This window comes from Nylanderia fulva, unplaced genomic scaffold (assembly GCF_048542155.1).
Source record: "Nylanderia fulva isolate GAGA-0341 unplaced genomic scaffold, ASM4854215v1 Scaffold94, whole genome shotgun sequence".
Classification (NCBI taxonomy): domain Eukaryota; kingdom Metazoa; phylum Arthropoda; class Insecta; order Hymenoptera; family Formicidae; genus Nylanderia; species Nylanderia fulva.
In genome coordinates this window covers 208,414-230,377 of record NW_028191068.1, presented here as the reverse complement: position 1 = coordinate 230,377, position 21,964 = coordinate 208,414, and the positions used below count along the sequence as shown (strand labels likewise).

Genomic DNA, 21,964 nt, shown 5'->3' with positions numbered 1-21,964 from the left:
GAGAATACTCTCATAGCGAAATGTCATTCGACGTATCTGACAGATAAACATGTTTTGCGCGTAAGTGCAAATCCTCTCGTATGAAAAAGATATTTTTCGCGCGCCGCGCCGAAAGGAATTAAATCTTTCGAGGATTTAAAAGCACATATATATATATATATCGCGTGCTTAAAAACACCAGACTCTTCGCGCTTTCAAGAAAGAAAAGATGGAAATTCCGTGGAAATTCCGAGGGCTTCGTTACCAAAATACACACAGTGCGCCGGTTGCAATCTCTCTCTCGTTTCCCCCGTTTCTCTTCTTTTTTCTTTCTCTAACCGTCGGCAGCTTCGCGACGGAATTAAATTATTTTTAACTAACACGCTGCCGTTTAATTACGTACGCCAAGAATCACACAGGATGTCTTCTTACCGAATTAATTTCGCCTAAGTGATAAAAAGTGTATCAAAACTTCCGAGAAAACTAAAGCAGCAAGCACGATTGAAAAACTCATTTCCATACAAATTGTGTGAAATATAATTGAAAAACAAAGCAAATTATATATCCTAAAGCCACGATAAGCTTTTTGCATCTTTCGTTACATATTTAATTATTATTTCTATTATATTATATATATATATATATATATATATATATATATAAAATATAATACAAATAATAATACATGTATATATATATATATATATATATATATATATATATATATATATATATATATATACGTACCTATTATAAAATTTTTAAATATAAAGTTCCACGTCTTATATAATAATCATATCATGTACACTCTCTAATTCTTCTCTCTTATTAAATTATTATTAAATAATTTTTCAATTATATTTTCAATTATTAATTTTAAAATTTACTACATTATTATTTATATATAATAATAAATATATAAATATTATATATTTAATTATAAATATATAATAAATATATATTGTATATATATTTTTAAATTAAGGTATAATAAATTATAAATAATTTTAAATATTGTAATATATGTATATATAAAAAATAATATAAAAATATGAAAAGCTATGAGTGAAAATATTCTCTGTCCACTTGAAAATTTTGCCTGAAAATAGTCAAGTTTTGAATCTTTCAATGTTTTGTAAGCCAGTGATATGTAATCGTTGACGGAAGTTAAAGTAACATTTAATGTGCGATAAATACTGAAGATGTCGACGAACGAACTCTTATCCTCGCACTGCCCTTGAAACGTCGCCAATACGAAAGTGCACTCGCTAACTCACTTTTACGCGAGGAAACGCTGTTACTTTCAACGAATCGATCGAAGTCGATCGCGTCACGTGAAAGCGAAAAGTTGTCCGACATTTTTAAGAGATTTTCGCCTTTAAATCTATTATTTATTACCTTAAAAAATTGCGCGTGTCAATTAAAACTTTAAACAGAAAGCTAAAAAAACGTATATAACTTAAACACATCTCGATCTTGGAAAATAAGTGTGTACACTTTAAAGCGAATAATAAACAGAGCGGATTTGAATTTTTAAAAACCCCAGCTTAAGCCAAGTAATTATATCAATGATAATCATGTTCGAGAAACTTGCTTGACCTTAGATAAGTATAGCTTATAGATAAGTATTTTTTGTTCGTTTTCTGGAATGAGTAAGTAATACTTAGACACTATATAGTTTTGCTTTTAAAGTGTTTTGTGCAATAATTTTATTTTTCTTGCACACACCGATTTTAAAATAAAAATTCTCTATATGCAACTAAGTCGCAATTTTTTATTAATTTATTTTTAATGTTTTCCCTAAATTTGCGAAAGTTCACTTCTCAATATCCAATATCTTATATAATATTTATTATGTATGTATATCAAAATATATATATTTAAAAAAATATATATATATATTATGTATAAATAACATAGCAAATTAAAAAATTAATAATTAAAAATATAATTAAAAAATTATTTAATAACGTCGTAAAAAATTTCGCATTCAAAAAAAAAATAGGTTATGTCAAGCCACCACGTGACTTGAAGAACCACTTAAAGAGCAAATCGGATTACGTTACTAATACAAGTTTATGTCGATAACCTAAAAAGAGTTGGGTGCCGTGAGCACACAAACTTGGCCTAGTGGGTTATTCCTACCGATCTTATCACGATGTCCGAGCCACGTGGTCGTGGCACGCACTTCTGCAAGGTGCAGTTGCAGTCTCGTGCCAACAGAGCATACAGGGTGTTTCTTAAACTATGTCAGAAATTTTAAGAGTATATTCCAGGGGTCAAAATAAGAAAAAAAGTTCCTATAAACATGAGTCCAAAAATGCTTTCCCTCTGAATTATAGCCCCTTTAAGGAGATCTTAAACGCCATCTTGTTTTATCCATAAAACATCATTTTTGCAAAAATAAAAAAATTTATTTTTTTTATTTCTAACATAAAATCGGTAGGTTCGCGCTTTGATTATACATGTACTTTATTCGTGGAAAGGCAATTATTATTCTATTCAACCAATAAAAAGAAAAGGGTGCGCAAAAATGATGATCGATAAAGTAAGATGGCGTTTAGGATTCGATTTTTCCCCAAATTTAGGGAACTAACTCGAAGAGAAAACATTTTTGGACCCATGTTTATGGGAACTTTTTCTCTTATTTTGAAATTTCTGACGTAGTTTTAGAAACACCCTGTATATGCACGTACTTTCACGTCATCCGTTAGAAATGATCGCGTGTAAGTCGCGCAGCGGGGCTTCGCGCTCCCGCGGGAAACAATAACACGGCTCTTACCATGTGTTTGTATCTCGATAATAAATTTCGAAATCATAATTAATTAAATACTAGATCCTCACTTCTCCCTCCTACCGTACTTCCTCGCTAATTGCAGTCATTAAATCACTATTAACGAAAACAAATGTCATTCTCGACACAAATGTAACCGGAGATTATTCCAACAATGCATTTGCGACAATTAATTTGATATCATGTAAATTCATTTTTTATCTTCTCCCTCTCTCTCTCTCTCTCTCTTTTTATATAATTATTTGCTACAACTTTTGAGATACATTAATTTCAAAACAATTTTACTTATGTATATATTTAATTATATTATTATTAAGAAAATGCCGGGTTAGTTCTGTTTTATCGATCGAAAAGTGAGGTTAGATCGAATATTTTTATTTTTTAAATTTATATTTTGATTGGCTATACGCAGATTGATCAATCTTTTCCACAATTAAAGTATTAATATTAACAAACCGCGGTAGCTTATAATTTCAGATAATAAACAATCTGTATAGCAAATAAATTTATCTCGAATCTAATCTCACTTTTCGATCGATAACACGAAACTACTCCGACATCCTTTTTTAAAATATTCACCAAAAAATGAATGTAACTAAAACAAGTGTATTAACAACAAATTATATATTTTATTTCATCTCAATGTTTTTTACGAGTTCAATATTTAATTATTTGGAGAATCGTTTGAGGTCTGTTTATTATATCCAGTTCCTCGTAAAACCTGCGTTTTTATTCGCGGACTAAATTTCTTTTTTTTTCTATTTATTTACGCGAATCGAAGAAAGACCAGTTCATCGTTAGAAGTCAGTGACTTCCACATACGTATAACGCTGGCGTTGCGTCGACTAATTTTAACTTCCTCAGCTAAATGCAGAAAAACAGACGAGGTGCACCGAAATAAAAGCAGATCGATCGAACGCCGTTCGGGAACTGCAAACTAAGTTATCACACGGCGAATATTGGAACGTGAGAATTTCTCGTGTGAGATTCTAGCGAGGTTTCCGATTTCTCGAACAAAACTCTCTGATGGTATCATAATAGCGTACGCAAAAAGATTAACGTATCATTAATTCATATCGCTACCACAAACCTGATTAAATTATATATTACAATTTAACAATTATTATTTTTATTTTAATTAATAATATACTCGATAATTGATATTCAATAATATATATAAGCATTTAGAATTGGTTGTATAATTTTGAATATTTTAATTGTGTTGTAAATTAATAAAAAATTATGAATACAAAGTTGTTCCAATAAAAGACGATGCAAGAATTTTTTGCTCATGATCGATATAAAATTCTCATGATTAATGAGAAATATATTATAATTTCATAATTATTATTGTTATTTTAATTAATAATATAAACTCGATAATTGATATTCAATAATATATAAGCATTTAGTTATACGTTGTAAATTAATAAAAATTTATCAAATTTAACACAAAGTTGTTTCAATAAAAAACGATGCAAGAATTTTTCGTTCAATAATCGATAAAAAAATTCTCATATTTAATGAGAGTTAATGTCGATAGATTTTTTTTTCAAAAATGCATCAGATTTTTAAAAGTTTTACAATGTTGTCTAAGCTATGATATTTTAATTAATGATAATTATCAAAAAAATGCATTAACCCCCCTAACATCCTAAATTAAAAAAAAAATTAAAGTATAAATTTGAGAATCTTTACGCGAGGAGAAACTTGATTATAAAATGATCTCACCTTGCAATTCGCGTAATGCAAAGAGGAAGAAGAGGGAGAGAGAACGCAAAGGGAGGAGGAGAGAGAACTCCTTCCTTCCACGGGAAGGAAGGCAGCAGCGAAACATTACAAACTGCGACGCGGAGAGGAAGAACTCGTCGTCGTCGTCGTGGACTCTCCGTATCTCTGTCCCTCTCTCTCTCTCTCCTCTTCGATGTATGGTCGTCGTGGTGTATTGAACTCTGTCCGCAGGGTCGTTCACCTTCGCGCGCGCGCCGCGTCGTCCCCTCCAGCCCCACTTCGGCTTGTGACGTCACGTGACTCGCCGCTGCGCGCGAGATACGAAGCGAGCTGGCGAGCGAACGCGAGGAGGCACGCGATGACGTGGCGCGCGATGATTCGCGCGCGCGGGCCATTGACGTCATCGCAATCATTCGCGGACGGGAGCAGTGAGATACCGCCGACGACGCCGTCGTCGGCGTTCGACGTCACGGGTTACAAATGTCGACAAACCCGCGTTTGTCGAGCTTAGTTGTAAGCGCCCTACGTCATTCGGCATCCCCCGTGAAGTTAGGCGTATTTTCTCGGGATCGAACGCGCGTCATAACTTGCTACGTTCGTGCGGTAAAAAAATTATTTTAATATTTATTTCAATACTCTTCTATGCATCATTTATTGGAAACTAATAATATAGATTTACCGTGAAAAAAATATTTATTTGTTTCAAACAATGTGTATGTAAGCGCTCTACGTCATTCGGCATCCCCCGTGAAGTTAGGCGCATTTCCTGGGATCGAACGCGCGTCATAACTTGCTACGTTCAGGCGGAAAAAAAATTATTTAAATATTTATTTCAATACTCTTCTATGCGTATCATTTATTTGAAACTAATAATATTGATTTTATGTGAAAAAATATTTATTTGTTTCAAGCAAATGTGTATATAAGCGCTCTACGTCATCCTTCGAGAAGTTAGGCGCATTTCCTGGGATCAAACGCCCGTCATAACTTGCTACGTTCAGGCGGAAAAAAAATTATTTAAATATTTATTTCAATACTCTCCTATGCGTCATTTATTTGAAGCTAATAATATTGATTTGCCGTGAAAAAATATTTATTTATTTTAAGCAAATGTAAGCGCTCTACGTCATTTGGCATCCTTGAGAAGTTAGGCGCATTCCCTGGGATCAAACACGTGTCATAACTTGCTATGTTCACGCGATAAAACAACTATTTAATTATTCAAATAAATATTTATTTCAATACTCTTCTATGCGTCATTTATTTGAAACTAATAATATTGATTTGCCGTGAAAAAATATTTATTTGATATAAAAAATCCTTTTTCAAAACAAATGTGTAAATAAAGCTATTTAAATAAATATTTATTTGAATTCAATAGTTTTTTTCAGTGTGCGCTGTTGCGCGTTTAGAAAGTTAAAGAAAATCTATTCTCCTCTTTGAATACAAAGAACTTCAATAAAGAATACAATACACAAATTGTAGTTAATTTAAATTTAAAAAAAAATGAAATTAACTTGAAGTTTTCTTTGTACTTTCAAATTTATTCGAAATTATTATTCTTTGTATTTGAAGAATACAAAGAAAATTTCAAGTTAATTTAAATTTTCTTGCAAGATTTTATTCATCTTTTAACGTCACGTCTATTTTTTTGAAGCGTCCACAGCTGTTAAAGATCACCTCCGAATCCTGATGCGCGAAAAATTCGAAAACTATTTTTATAGATGCGTCATTATATGACAATTAAATGTTGTGTATATTACAAAGTATTTTTTATCTAATATCTAGAAGTTGAAACTAATTTGAAGCTGAGAAAATGAGTAAACGTTCCCTTCCCTCTCTTCAATCTTAACCTCGTTTAAATCTTTATTGCGGCCTATTAAAAGCTGACTTTAAATACAAAAGATATGATTGCGCTTATGAAAAAAAATCGAGATATTAAATTTTGCACGAGAACATCTCTTTTTCTCCTCTCTATCCCTTTTTCTTTTTATTTGCAATGAATTTCATTCTCGACAAAAAATACGGGCGATTTACATAACTGGATCATATTTATGAGAAATATTATTATTATTATAATATTATTATGTATATATGAATCGCATTTTATATTAAATTTCTTCAGTATAATTTTGTGCAAAATCATAAAAAATATTACCAGCAGTAATAATAATATAAAATAAAATATAAAAAAGATCTCTTTACATATAAATAAAACATTAAATACAAAAATTAAATAAAAACTAAATACAAAAATTAAATAAAAAATAAATACAAAAATTAAATAAAAAATGAATATAAAATTAAATACAAAACTAAATACAAACAATTATAAAAATTAAAAATTAAAATACATATAACCGCTATCAATCGGCAGAGAATTATTGCAGAAAATTAAGAAGAAAGAGGGAGATCCTAGACTTTTCGGCAATCGATCGTGAACCTGTCGTGAAGGCGTCACGCAACGACACAGAGGCGGTACTATAAATAATGTTCGGGAATTATTTTTAGACAGTATAGACGTGTCCTAAGAAGAGAGAGGGAAAGAGAAAAGAGCGAAATCCGCTACAAACGCGAACCTAACCCGGGGCTCTCTCTCTCTCTCTCTCTCTCTCTGCGGTCGGGAGGTACGTTTGGCGGGTTTGGTTAACTGTGTCTGGTCGGATAGCTGGTCGCTCGCTTGTTCGTTCGTTCGTTCGCCAACCGAGCCGCCGTCAGAGTTTGTTGACTCTCGGTTTCAGCATGTTGCCTGACCATGACCTCGCCGAACGACGCGCGAAGTAACGAACTCGTCGTCGTCGTCGTCGTCGTCCACCGGGTCGACAATCAAGCCGAATCGTGGCCAAATCGAAGTCTGACTGCAGAGATACGTTTAAGGTGGATTCATTCTCGCGAAAGTGCCCAAAGAGTGTATTTTCGATCGTAGATTTCGAATTAATATATTCTCTTTGACTTATATGAATAAAATGTATTTTTTGTGTTTTTCTTTGAAACTCATTTTTATTTTAATCCTTCTGTCAAAGAAGGTATGCATTCTGAAATAAATATTAAAAAACCTTCCTTAAATATTATAAAACCCCTCTAAGATATAATAAAATATGTTTTATAATATATTTAATATATTTTATTTTATTTTAATTATATTATAGTAAAATTAATTTTAATATTATAATAAATATTAATATAATAAAAAATATAATAAAATATATAATAGAATATAATAAAAAATATAATAAAGTACAATAGAGAAAATATAATAAATAAAACTGTGCAACGCAGTACAAAATATTGATGAAAAAACCAATTATGCATCGACAGAAGGATCAATCTTACTAAAACCGATGTCTACTGGACAAGCAATTTATACTTGAGAAAATGTATGAATATTCCGAAAATATGGAAAACGTCGAGTTTGCACCCTCCATCAACATTGGGGCTAATGAATAAAGAAATCTTGGCGGAATTTCGTGCGTCCCTACGTCGATCAATCGTCGTCATCGTCGTCGTCGTTGGCGGGCTTGCGTGGAAAAAATATCAATCTCAGGAAGCGGATCTGGGCCAGGGAATATCGACCGCGCGATCTGGGTCAGAGCTCGCATGCACCTTGCACCTCGCGCTGCAGGGTGCATCGCACAACAACCCGTTCCCAGTCGTAACCCGACAATGGTGGTTGCGACAGCACGTGCGAAGATATTCGCGAAAAAAATAAATAAACACGGTACAAGGCGAAGACCCCAGATGCTCCGTAAACGAATTAAAATAAATAGTATAGTATAGTAATAAAATTTTATTGTATAGTATAATACAGTAATAAGTATAGTATAATATAGTACAGTATAGTATTGAAATAAATATAGTTCCCAGTCGTAACCCGACAATGGTGGTTGCGACAGCACGTGCGAAGATATTCGCAAAAAAAATAAATAAACACGGTACAAGGCGAAGACCCCAGATGCTCCGCAAACGAATTAAAATAAATAGTATAGTATAGTATTAAAATAAATATTGTATAGTATAATATAGTGATAACTATATCATAGAGTATAATATAGTGATAACTATAGTATAGTATAATATAGTATGGTAATATAGTATAATATAATATAATATAGTATAATATAGTATAGCATTGAAATAAATATAGTTATTCGAATTCAATAAATTTTTTTCAGTGTATGCATATAAACCCTTTACTATATTTTGTTATATTTTTATTATATATATTTTATATTTTGTTATATATTTTATTATATTTTAGGAAGTTTTATAATATTTGAGGAATGCATAATTTTCACTTTTCTATTTTCGATGTTTCTCGACTTGTGACGCGTAAAAGTTATAAGAACCTAAGTATATGACTATTCTTTTATCATTCAACCCTTCTTTCAATGCATAGATACTCGGATTTCGACTATTTTCAACATATTAAACTGCGCGACCATTTTTTTTTTTTATACAACTGCATCGAATATTCTTTCACGTTGTATTTTAGAAGGTTTTTTCGAATACAAAAACTATTTGTGTTTTGTTTCGGGCGGAAAAAAAATTTAAAGTTGCTTTGAACACCCGGATACCATTTATTGATAAAAAAAATTGATGACAAAAAATTCATGGAGGTTCGAAAATTTTTGTTTCCACGTTACAAACTGCTTTTTGTCCGCGATAGAGCCCTGTAAGAATTTCCAGACGTTCGATTTTAAGACTTTTACTCTATAGATATTCTTAAGATATTGAGTTTCAAAACCTTTATCAAACGCGATAAGATGCTTCGAAAGAAAAGATGAGATTTCTTTATCTACAAAGTATACATTGCGCATTGTTTCCCTTTCAATAGAAGAAACATTTTTACGAGAAGATATTTCGTTGAGATGACAAAACACTCGAATATAATAGAAACTAAATGAATACAATAACGTAAATAATAGAGGTCTGGAAAAAAGAACGAAGGTTTTTACTTTAAAAGTTTGACAAAACGTCAAAGATATAAGTCACGCATCTTCGCACAATTCGGCCTTTTTCACGGATTAAAAGACTTTAGCTAACTTTATTTATTGCATCATTTGACCTTCGAGAAGTAGCACAAATTATATTTAATAGTAAAAAAAATCTGCAGAAAAAGTTTCTATATTACGACTTTTTACAATGTTTAATATAATATAATAATTTAATAAAATATATTATTGTCAAAAATATCGAATTAAGTAAATTCAAAGCCTTAATAAAGTTTATAACGCGCCGTGTCAATCATAAATAATACTGCAATTTATAAAATAATACACTACAACGTAGAAAATTAAGATTTAATTGGTCGAAATAAATATTTTGAATCAAAATTTCGTGATAAAATTTACGTTCTACCGAGAATTAAAGCGAATTATTTCTTTATACATATAATTAATAAATATTTAAGATTTTAATATTTATTAATATTTAAATATTATAATTATTATTATCATTATTATTATTATTATAATTCATAGATATATATTTTAATAAATATTTATTTTAATACTGCAGCCTAATAAATCATTTATTTAAAACAAATAAATATTTATTTGTTTCGAAAAGGCTTTTCTTGTATGAAATAAATATTTTTCACGTCAAATCAATATTATTAGTTTGAAAGAAATGATTTGTTTGACAGTATTGAAATAAATACTTATTTAATAAATTTTTTTCAGTGTATAGTGATGGCGTAAAATATCTCTAACACGGGAAGGAAAAAAATTTCGAGACATCCGACGACACTTGCACTTTTTATAACAGCGTGTAAAATTTTTGGACGCTTCGGCAGCGTCGCCGATTAACCAGAAAGGGTCGGTCTCCCTCGGTAATGAATTTTGCTATTATGTGTCGTATACACTAGAGCACTTTTCCTCGGGTCTTTGTCCCCTCTTTCCATCCCGAAAGAGATGCGTATGTCGCGCACACGCGCGCATAAACAACGCGAGCGTAAATAAAATTGCGCTTTGTATTCGTCCGCCCCCTATCAGCCGGACGGAAGGGTTGAAAGAGAACTGAATGCACATTCGTAGGCGATTGGTCGGCCGGACTTCGTTTGAAATGGTAATTAGTCACTGTCCCCCCTCTTTTGTCGAATTATTCTCTCCTATTTTCAGCAACTATAGACGGGCGCGAAAAAGTAACAAGCCATTTCTGAATGATGATTAACATTTTCTATAGGGTGAAGAGTTAGTTAGGGAATATCGCAATTGATTATTCATTTTAATCGTAAGATGACAAGATTAAACAAAATTAATTATTTAAGGAATTTCGCGATGTTAATATACGTCTTGTTGGAATTTTTTAAATTTAATTTTTTTATGAGTTTACGTGTATATAAAATAATTTATTAAATATAATTGGTGTAAATTAATAATTATATAAATTTATAAATATAAAATTAATAATAAATAAATAAATAAAAATAAATCTATATAATTAATATATCTCATTAATATAATTTATGTGTAAATTAATTATTATAAATAAATAAAATTAAACAAATATAAATATAAATCAATCAATCAATGAAAATAAATCTATTAAGTATCAATATGTATATAAATCGATAGAAATAAATCAATCAATTAAATATAAATATAAATCATAGGGAAATATCTGTCTCACGCTGCGCACATGACGCAACCCTTTAGAGCCAGCATCGTTTTTGTTACCCCTTTCTTTGGCCTCCGGGGGCAAAATCGAGACGCAGCATCTCCCTAAAGGTGATTCACAGTATTCACACACTTTGTGCACGCATATGCGCACGTGTTTCTATTCATTCGATTCTGTTCCCGCATATATACGCAATAAAAATATATATATTGTAAATTAAAATATATAAAAAAATACAAATATATACAAACCCCCCGAAATGTACGTCCCTATTTGGCGAGCAAAATCAATGAAAAAAAAAAAAAAAAAAAACTTTCGACTTAAGATTTAAAGGGGATTCGAGCTCTTTTCTCGGTAAATAATTCTACTCCGAAATTTAAAGCGACGCGAGTCCCTGAAGTTTAACGCAGAATAGATTCCCGACGACGGCCAAGAGGTAACTTTACAGAAAGGGGAGAGATTCGCGTCGAGAGAGAGGCAGAAGGGCCGGGACGAGAAGACAGAAGATGAAGGGGAGGAGGGAGATTTTAGCCCCAGGCGTCTCCGTCGTACGGTTCTGGCTTTTGGGCTGCTGGAACGGAACGTCCGCCATCGCGAAACGACGCTGGGTCACGCGCGACTCGAATAGAGATGCGAACAAACGATCGAGTACACGTGTGTTCGACCCTGTGCAGCCGACGACCTAACCCGCTGCTGCTGCTCGATCGCAAAACGCGGTTCTTCTAGCCCTACTATAGCGCGGACGTATCCTAGGAATTTTCTCGCGAGCAAGCGGAACCAGAATTTCAAGGCTCCCTCTCGCCGAGTTTCTCGCCTCGTTTCTCTAATATCGATTTTTTCATATTATATATATATATATATAATTTATATAGTTTTCGAGGTATAAATAAATCATGGATTCAAATAAATTCTATTTTATATATACTATTATATATAGTATTATATATAGTAATCATATAGTAATTTTATGTAGTATCATATATAGTATTATATATAGTAATTATAAATAGTAATTGTATATAGTATCATATATAATATTATATGTAGTAATTATAAATAGTAATTTTATATAGTATCATATATAGTATTATATATAGTAATTTTATATAGTATCATATATAGTATGATATATAATAGTATATAGTAATTATATATAATATATAATTACTATATAATATACTAAACATAATACTATATAAAATTAGTATTTATAATTACTTTATCTAATACTATATAAACTTACTATATATAATATATATATATATATATATATATGATCTCATATACTATAAACGATACTATATATATATATATATATATATATATATATAATACTATACGTATATCATACTACATATAGTACTACCATATGACAGTTTATAAATTAGAAATCGATAAAAATAAGCTTTATTTTAATGTTGTAATTTTGCATAGAGAAGAAAAATCAATATTTTAATCAAATAAATTAATTACCCTCTCTATTATTTCTAAGTCAGGGAAAGAAAAGAACGACGCACACCTGCCTTAACGAAGGACGCCGCGCAAACCCTTGACCCCGAGTCGCGATTATAGCGGAAATGTATACGATGCGGAGTAATGTCCGATATATCATTTGCGCGGATCTTCCGGATAAATCGCGGGCTATTTTTAGCGCCGCGCCAACAATTAGGAGTAGTTTAACGAAGCCGACCCAATTTACAACTTCGCGCGCAGCGAACTGCGTGCGCGCGAGGAATGTGGCGGACAAAAAAAAAGGAGAAATCGCGTATCTTCAAGAACGTTGAATAAAATGAATAAATGTAAAATTACATCATATAAATGCAGAACATTAACGTGTCAAAATACTGTAAAAATTCTGTTACTGAATTTATACATTTATTGTATATATTATATATATTTTATATAAGATTATATATATTATTTATTATTTATTTATTATTTAAGGAAAGGATTTATATATTGTATATTATATTATATATTATTCATATATATATATATATATATATACATGTATATATGTATATATATGAATATATGAATATTTTAATGATGCAAATTGTTCTCAAAATATAAATTCTTATTATATATATATATATATATATATATATATAAAATATTATATATATATATATATATATAATAAAATATATTACAATTTAATATAAATATATTATATATTATATATATAAACATATAAAATATAAATATATATAATATTATTAAAAATTCGCTATATATTTTCCTAACAATCGACGTTATAAAATTTATAAGCAAAATTGATATGATTTATATTGTATTATAGATTATTTTCCCCAATTTTAGAAATTTAGAGCAATCTTCGATTTACCTTTGTAATCAAATATGCTGTGCCATCGAATCGTCGGGGCTTCGATCGTAAACAATCATGTAATATGCATACATATATGGAATGCACGAGATGGCCCTGTTTCCATGATGTATTCCGTCGTGAATCGCAAATATTCGATAAGATCGAATCTCTATTCGGCGAGAATTCGTAAATGAATTTCATCACCGAGATTTGTTTACATGAAGAATCTGCATCCGACGAGAGAGAGAGAGAGAGAGAGAGAGAGAGAGAGAGAGAGAGAGAGAGAGAGAGAAGAGAGAGAGAGCGAGCATTGTTACATATACATATGACAGTTCCTCAAATTCTATTTCTGGTTCCACGAGAGAGAAAGACGTGCATATTTGGCCTATTATCGTCCTCCATGCTTCCTCCCCTCCCTCATAGCGTCATCGCCATAATAGCACTGCCGCTCGGCACGTAGACACTTTGCTTGCGCGAGCGCGACGCGAGCGACATCTAGCGGCGGAAATTAGTAATACCTGCAGCTCCCAGTCGGTAAAGTCGCATACTTGCGTATCGACATCTCGATCGATAAACATGATGGATTTGTTTTATATATTTTTATTTTATAGAGAAAAGATTTATATATAGTATATTTCATAATTAATGATAGATCCATAATTAAAATCCTTGAGAATTTTAAAAATAAAAATTAATTTATGAGCTTATCACACTTCTCTCTTACATATATTATTTATATATGTATATGTATATGAAAATATTGATATTAGGAAATCTAGTATATATTCATTATAATAAATTGATATTAAAATATTGTTTTTATATAATAATATATGTATATAATGTATATAATAATATATATAATATATATGATATAATATATATTATATGATAATATATAATATTATATTATATATTATATATTATATTATAGATCATATATCATATTATATTATATAATATATATATTATAATATATAATATAATATATATTATATGATAATATATATAATAATATAATATATATAATAAGATGTATAAAATATATAATAAATGTAAGATTTTTCTTTGCATAATTACATCATATAATCATGCGATAATAATAAATCATTCAAAAATTATATAGAGATATACAGCAAATATTTATTTAAATTACACGCCTAAGAGAAAATAAATTTCTCTTTTATAAAATAATTTTCTTTATATTTCTTTGTGCAATAAAAAAAAGTGTTATTAACCGATAATAAAAATAATTTGAGCAAATCAAAATTGTCGTGGAATGTCGAATCGCTAATCTCAGATTTTTGCATCTTATCGATGTCGCGTGCGATGCGAAATTAAAAATAAATACAAGATGCACCGAGAGAAACGGCGAACTCCACGTGTGTGTATGCGTGTACATACATATACATATCGCGCAAGGGCCGACGGCCCCTTCTCAAGGCGAGCAACTCTCTCGCGAGAGAGATTACAGCATTTTTCCGTCGACGCCATATTTGCCGTTCATCGGTCGGGCCCTTTAGCCCTTGCTGTCCTAGGACCCAGACTGCAGATGCAACCGCATCTCTATTGCGCTTAGAATTACGCGCGAAAAATAAAACCGAATGTCGCTTTTTTTTTATCGTTTTATTCTCCTCATATTTTCTGTTCTTAATAACAAAACGAGTATACAGAGTTGTTCTGCAATCTTAATTTTAAAAAAATGTCCAAATATAAATACAAAGTCAATTTGTTATCATTGTAAACGTGTCTAAAGGACATAAATGGTTTCTGATATACAATTAAAAAAGGAAAATTTTCTCGCACAAAATAAATGACGAGAACATATTTCCTTCGTTGATTTTGAACCAATTTTATTTGATTAATATTCTATATCTCTAACTTAAAATATTTCTAAATAATAGACTTTAGTACTTTGTATAATATAATTTTAATATTTGGCTATTAATAGAAAGTATTTAATAAGAAAAATATTTAATAAAAATAAATATTAATTTTATCAAAATTAAAATATTAATAAATATTTTTCCATCAAATTAATTTATTAATAATTTAATTTTGTTAAATATCTCTCTCATCAAAATTGAAATTATGAGATTTCTTCATATTCTGTATACTCGTGTACTGATTATTGCTAAACTCCATAACATAATTGTAATCAGAACTAGAATCAAACTTGATTTAACGAGCGACGTTCGTTTTACAACGTTCGCATGCAATTAGCAGAGAAATTTTATTTGCACTCACCACTGGAAGGCATTGAAGTGGAAGTAGACGAGACCCAACCCGTACAAAACAGAAGCGTCCTTCCAGTAGTCGCCTTTTAACGAGTAGAATTTCTGATACGCTGACATTGCTATAACATAAAAATCAAATTTAAATTAAATTTAAATTATACATTTTTTGCTTAATATTAAGATCAATATATAAAAGAGAAATTTTTAACTGAAGGTTCAAAAAGAAACAAATAACATTTTTATTAATAGGAGTTTGATTTCCGAATCAAGAAACTTTCCTGTCTTACTGGATTTTCGTGATTAAATCAAGCTAATGATTTTACATAAACGATTTACGCAACTTAATGTTTTACAATGCCTACATAGAAATACTTTAATGCTTAAAAAGAATGAAAAGATAGTCTCGTACATTCAACAATAATGTCGTTACTTTTCTAACTTTCTAAAACAAATCAAATAATTAACTTAAAAATTAATCTGAATTTTTAACAGATACAGGGTACAATTGACAAAATATCACAAAGCTCCTGTACCCTTGGTGTAATCTTCTAAGAGCAGATGAAAGTGTCCCAGCTTGCAGTATGTTTTAGGATCGATGCTAATCCCTTTATCCTCGTCCTCATTTTCCTTGGAATCATCTGGACTAGCTTTTGTGCTATCCGCTTTCCTGCGTTGCTTCTCCGCCTGAGCCTGAACCAGCATACGTTCCAAGTATTTTATTGCACGAACAACCACAGCCTTCTTTTTTGCCTGCTCCGGAGAGTTCAGTTTCAGGAAACCGAACTGTCGACTGTGCATATGGAAAGGAAGAATTGCGTTATCACATTTTTCAATTGATGTTTCATTACATGTCATATATGAAATTTGTGAAATATAGATTCTGTTCAATGAACTAAGTTAGTCATATATTTAATATCTGTTTAATATAATATAATATAATGTTTAATACAATATAATGATTTAAATTATGTTTTCCAATGATTCTAATGATCTTGCAAAAATCATGTATAGAAATATAAAATTTTTTTTTTTTTTTAAGATTTCGCAAGCAAATCGAGGTGCAAAAAATCTCGTCCTCTTCGCGAAAATTTCGCGGGGAAATGTGGTACAGTCGGAAGCGCGAAAAAGGGTGTCAGTAGGTTGCGCACGCGAGCGCGCTGTCAAACGGCGCGCATTTCTAGGTTATGCCGATGTGTATCGCGACGCGTGTACGTGTGTGCACGTTGAAAACGCGACGAAACGCAAAAAATCCGCCGCGGAAAATTCCCGGCCGGACGAGAATCTCGCAAAGTACGCGAAAAATAGAGAGGAAAAAACAAAAAAGTTATATATATATATACATATATATATGTGTATACGTGTGTATATATATATATATGTATGTATGTATGTATATATATATATATATATACATATATATATATATATATATATGTATACCTGTCCAGCTCCGACAGCGTCTGCAACTCCTGCGGCGTGAGGTTGATGTCGTCGGTGACGTCCTGGGCCATTTTCCGCGCTCGCGTGAAGGGCGACGACGATTCACAGCATTATTTTCGCGGAAAGCCCGGAGAAAATATTCGACACCTCCGTCGCGCGGAGCGATAAATTTTGCGCGCGGCGCCGTCACCTCGTCATCGTCGCGGGGGTGTCAGAGTATCGGCGGAGCCAGCGGGGCAGCAGGCGGCGGCGACGGCGACGACGTCGACGACGACGATGGTAAGAGCGCGAACTGACGCGCAGGCCGCGAACGCACGCACGAATTCTACCGCACACACGACGCACGACGCGAGTCGACCGTCACCGCGAACGTTCAGCGTCCGAATGCGCCCGAGCGCGGCCGAACGCGAAGCGCGAGCGCTCGGGACGCGCATGCGCGCGGGAAAGGGACGACGCGCATGCGCTCTACAACGCCGGCCGTAGTCTTTCAAGGACTTGACCACTGTTAGTTTTATTGTTTTATTTTTAATATATTACATTAATATATTATATATAATATATTATATATTAATATATTATATTAATATATAATATATTACATTATAATATATTAATATATATTAATTATTATATTATATATATATATATCACGAATCAAAATTGTAAACGAATAATTTTTAAGATTATTCATATCGATATATATATATATATACGCTTTTTTCTCCACAAAAAATAATATATTTAAAAAATTAGATTTGCATATAATAATTAAAATTTTTCCTTGAATCCGAATTTTCAATTTTTTAATTAGTATATATATTCACGCTAATTAATGTTCTTTCGCGAACCGGTGAGAAGCGCGTGAACGTTGAACGTGAACAATACAAAAATGCAATAGATGGCAGATGTGTTCTAGATTGTGTTCAAAAATTATTCATCTAAGGTGAAGCAATCGACCAATCAGGACGAAGAGATCCTCGGGTTCCGATTGGTAGATCGAATTTTGCACTTTAACAGATGGAATTTTGAACGCAACCTAAGGTTCTTTTGATTTAACAATGTGGCGCCATTTATGAATCGCTCTTGTGTTATTATTATTGTATATTATTTTATTCTTTTACATTATTTTATATTATTTTCATTTTAATTTTCTGTCGAAAAACTAAAACGTATTTTAACGTTGTTATTATATTAATAATATAATATTAATATATTATATATATAAATATTATATTAATATGTATAATATATTAATATAACATTATAATATATAAATAATATAATATAATAAATACCTAATATTAAATAAATAATATATAATATTTATATAATAAAATATATATAATATATATAATATTATAGTATTTATAATATATTATAATAATATAATATATATTCAGGCTTTCCACAGCAAATAATAATTAAAATAATATTAAGATATAATTAATAATTAAATATATATGTCTTATTAATAATTAAATTATTTATTACTTAATAATTAAATAAAGAACCTTGAGTCAGAATGTTCAAAACAAAAATATTTTTTATATTATATTATTCTTATTTCATCAAAAAAAATTAAAAAATAAAATCAAACATACATATACTAATTACAGTTTACAAGGACAATTTATATTTATACATTTTAGATTAAAATCACGTGAAGGAGGGAGCGAGAAAAGCCAAAAAGTGCAGAAGGTGCAGAAGGCGCACGGAAACGAGCAGCCGTTCTGCTCTCGAAATTATCACAAAAGACTTTACATTCGATCTGACAGCCGCGTCTAGCTGGCTCCGAGAATTTTTTGGTCAAAAAGGTGAGTCTCGTCGAGTCTCGTCTTAACCAGGACATTCATTAAAAATCATATCTAATATCTATAATATCCTTGTTCACACATACATATAAAGGGTGCTCGATAAAAAAAACATGCCGATCAAGAACGTCTTTCGTTCGGGAATGAAAAAACTGAAACGGTACCGATCGTCCTTTGTTTCTTCTCCTTTTCGGTTAACTTTTTCGTCGTAATTTTCTCATCTGTCAAAATTTTCAACATCGACGGTTTTTTCTCTCCTCGCGGAAAATTATAAAAAATTTTTGAAAAATTATTACCAAAAAAGTATTACTGTCGCGAAATGTCGTCATCAATATATTTGCGTTTGCGGCGCAGATTCGTGTTTCGAATAATAACACAATAACGGAACTGTTGTATTTTCATCCCTTTGTATGACAGTTATTGGTGGAATAATTTTTTGCCTCGGGGAATTTTTTCATTTTTTTACTCTATTCACGGATTTGTGGAATTTTGTTTATTAATATCGTATTTAATATTAATTTTTTTTTTATTATAAATGCATTTTATTAAAATCCATTTTTTCGCTGGTTTATGTGTCAAACTTCTTTCAAAATGCATACTACAAATTATTTTTCTGCGCAACATATCATAAAATTATGGAGTAACAAATCGTGTCTTCATACACATCCAGTTTCTCTATTGTAATTATAATTATTTTTCTTTAGCACCAAAATGACTACTCCTGCGGCCAAAAAAAGTAAAGAAGATGCGAACAAGGAAGTCTACAGTATAGATGCTTCAAAGGAAGCAAAATCCATCTTAGAGAAGATTTTGGGGGATGTTAGCAAGTCATCTGCTACTAAACAGATCATCATCGGTAGCACATATGGCTGGTGATGCATATTTTACATAATTATTATACAATTATTTATTCTCGATTGTTCAAAAGTGTTTATTTAAAGGTGCAAGATAATTTTTTAATATTAATAAATATAATTTCTTTTCAATATTTAATTTTAAATATTAATGTTGAATACTAATAAATATTTGATTAATTAGGGTAACTGGATTTATAACGATGAAGGTGGGAAAGGTAGCAGCCTGTGCAGTCGGTGGTGGAATTATTATGCTGCAAATTGCTGCGCATCAGGGTTACATTAAGGTTAATTGGGATAAAATTACAAGAAAGGCTGAAAAAATAACGGATAAAGTGGAAGAAAAGATAACTGGCGAGGGACCAAAATTCATGGATAAGGTAAATCAATTTTCCTGTTGGAGTCTCTTTTTAGAAAAAAAAAATTTATAACTCTTAGGAAAATTGTGTAAAAAACAGCATGATTATTTCAATTGATAGCAATTACCTTAAATGTAATTTTGTTTTTAAACATTGATAAGATTTCTTGCATCAATTTACAAGTTCCAAGAAACACTTTGAATATGTTTTTACAAGTAATGATTTTGCTGTTTTGTAGGTAGGAAAACTGTGGAGGAACAACTCGTTCATTGCAACAAGTTTTCTTGGTGGTTTCATTATTGGTCTGTCTTGGTGAAGTAACAGTAACTTTGAAGTTTTGTGCAAAAATGTAAACAGACATTTAGTATGTTTGCCATTATCTACATTTAATGTGCTTTACAGTATAATGCTATTTACTGTAACAATAATACAAACAATGTCAAGATACCATTAAAACTTGTGAATATTTATATATCATTGCCAATGAAAATCGATAGTAATATCAATTTTGTCAACGAGACAATTATATAATAATATCGATAATATTATTATAATTTTTGTATAGTTGTCAAATAAAAAAAATGTACAAAATAAAATTATGAACTTACATAAGAGTACGCAGATATGTTTAGACTACGTTCCAGAGCTTTTATCCCTTGACTGATGTAGATTATCGCGTTCCAGGTCGAGAGATACGTCGACAAAAAGCTGGACAAGGCCGAGCAGCTGTTGAAGAAGGGAGAGACCCGCACGCGACGCTGGTACCACGCTCTAATCGGCGAAGACGACGTCTTCCAACCAAAGGAGATCCACTTCTTTCTAATTTCCTTCGTGGCGGGGGTCGCGCTTGGTATCGGAACTGCTAACTAGGTAGTAAATTGCTGCACTCTGAATGTAACCAAGAGGAAGATTGATCTTTATGTTGCGCAAAAGGACAGTCGCCACGCCGTCGACGACGACGACGTCGTCGACAAGTACAATAGCACAATCATGAGCGAGGTAAAGAATAAAATTAATGAGCTGAAGAAGTGGGTGGCTCGAACTACGCTTAATAATCCTAGATAGGTAGATTTTAATTTTTTTAGTTTCTTATGTAACGCTAACGATAGGTAAAACTCACTCGTGTAGAATCGCTTTGCAAAAGTTTAATAGAAAATACAATCTCTTCATTGGTGAACAAAATTGAAGTGAATTTTACTTATCGCTACCAATAATTTCTCTTTAAGAGTGGACACATCAAACGAATGGAAGTCACTAATTTTTTTTTCGCGTCTTAGATTGTGAGAAGAACTAATTTATTTAGAATAATACGATGTTGATGTTATTGAAATTTGATAGACACCGCGAATTATTCGTATATTTTATTTCACGAGTTTGTAAAAAAATTGGAATATTTTTTACGAAACGCGAAATTTTACTGTTGCCATTTGCACACAAGACATGCGAATACAAAAGTATAGATTGTGTGCACGTAAATAAAGAATAAAGAGATTTCTTGTTCGTTCAGAATGCAGCAAGAAATTAGTCATCTTAGGAGATATAAACCTATTGCTAGTATAATATTAATATACTACTTGTCATAATATTGTGAAGAGGCTCGCGAGTTACTCTTTTCCTGTTATTTGTACACTTAATTCGTTAATTAATCTATATTTCCATCGCATGATTTATACATATATATACATTATATATACCTTTTCTTATACAAAAATCTTAGTACTTATGTACCATCTCAAATAAAAATTATTTAATGATGTTTGCTGCAAAAACAATATTCAGTCATTCGTTTTACTAGTCATGTTTGTTATAGTA

At 31.1% G+C, this 21,964-nt stretch overlaps 2 protein-coding genes across 4 annotated transcripts in view; one reads left to right on the top strand and one right to left on the bottom strand.

Moving 5' to 3' along the window:
- The window catches only part of Utx (Utx histone demethylase), a 91,416-nt gene extending 73,895 nt beyond the window's left edge, over positions 1-17,521 (bottom strand). The window contains exons 1-3 of the mRNA XM_085490009.1: positions 17,129-17,521; positions 16,222-16,478; positions 15,699-15,807 (exon numbers count right to left, since the gene is read on the bottom strand). Coding sequence (XP_085346135.1) covers positions 15,699-15,807; positions 16,222-16,478; positions 17,129-17,199 — 437 coding nt within the window. The 5' untranslated portion in view covers positions 17,200-17,521. The remainder of the gene's footprint in view (positions 1-15,698; positions 15,808-16,221; positions 16,479-17,128) is intronic.
- Positions 17,522-18,824: 1,303 nt separating this feature from the next.
- Positions 18,825-21,907, top strand: LOC114934066 (FUN14 domain-containing protein 1). 3 transcript variants are annotated; one of them, XM_029306684.2, is made up of 5 exons: positions 18,957-19,099; positions 19,644-19,811; positions 19,978-20,173; positions 20,391-20,501; positions 20,837-20,901. In XM_029306684.2, the coding sequence occupies exons 1-4, from the start codon at positions 19,053-19,055 to the stop codon at positions 20,466-20,468; spliced, it is 489 nt and encodes a 162-aa protein (XP_029162517.2). In that variant the 5' UTR covers positions 18,957-19,052; the 3' UTR covers positions 20,469-20,501; positions 20,837-20,901. The 3 variants fall into 3 exon arrangements, with proteins under 3 accessions (XP_029162516.2, XP_029162517.2, XP_029162515.2); XM_029306683.2 differs by lacking the exons at positions 18,957-19,099; positions 20,391-20,501 and adding an exon at positions 18,825-18,942 and having other exon boundaries at positions 20,837-21,907; XM_029306682.2 differs by lacking the exon at positions 20,391-20,501 and having other exon boundaries at positions 18,959-19,099; positions 20,837-21,907.
- Positions 21,908-21,964: the final 57 nt, after the last annotated feature.

Coding starts and splice junctions, on each gene's coding strand:
- LOC114934066 (XM_029306682.2), top strand. CDS start 19,053: ATGCCGATCAAGAACGTCTTTCGTTCGGGAATGAAAAAACTGAAACG. Junction 19,100..19,643: donor GGAATGAAAAAACTGAAACG/GTACCGATCGTC, acceptor ATTTTTCTTTAG/CACCAAAATGACTACTCCTG. Junction 19,812..19,977: donor ATCGGTAGCACATATGGCTG/GTGATGCATATT, acceptor TTGATTAATTAG/GGTAACTGGATTTATAACGA.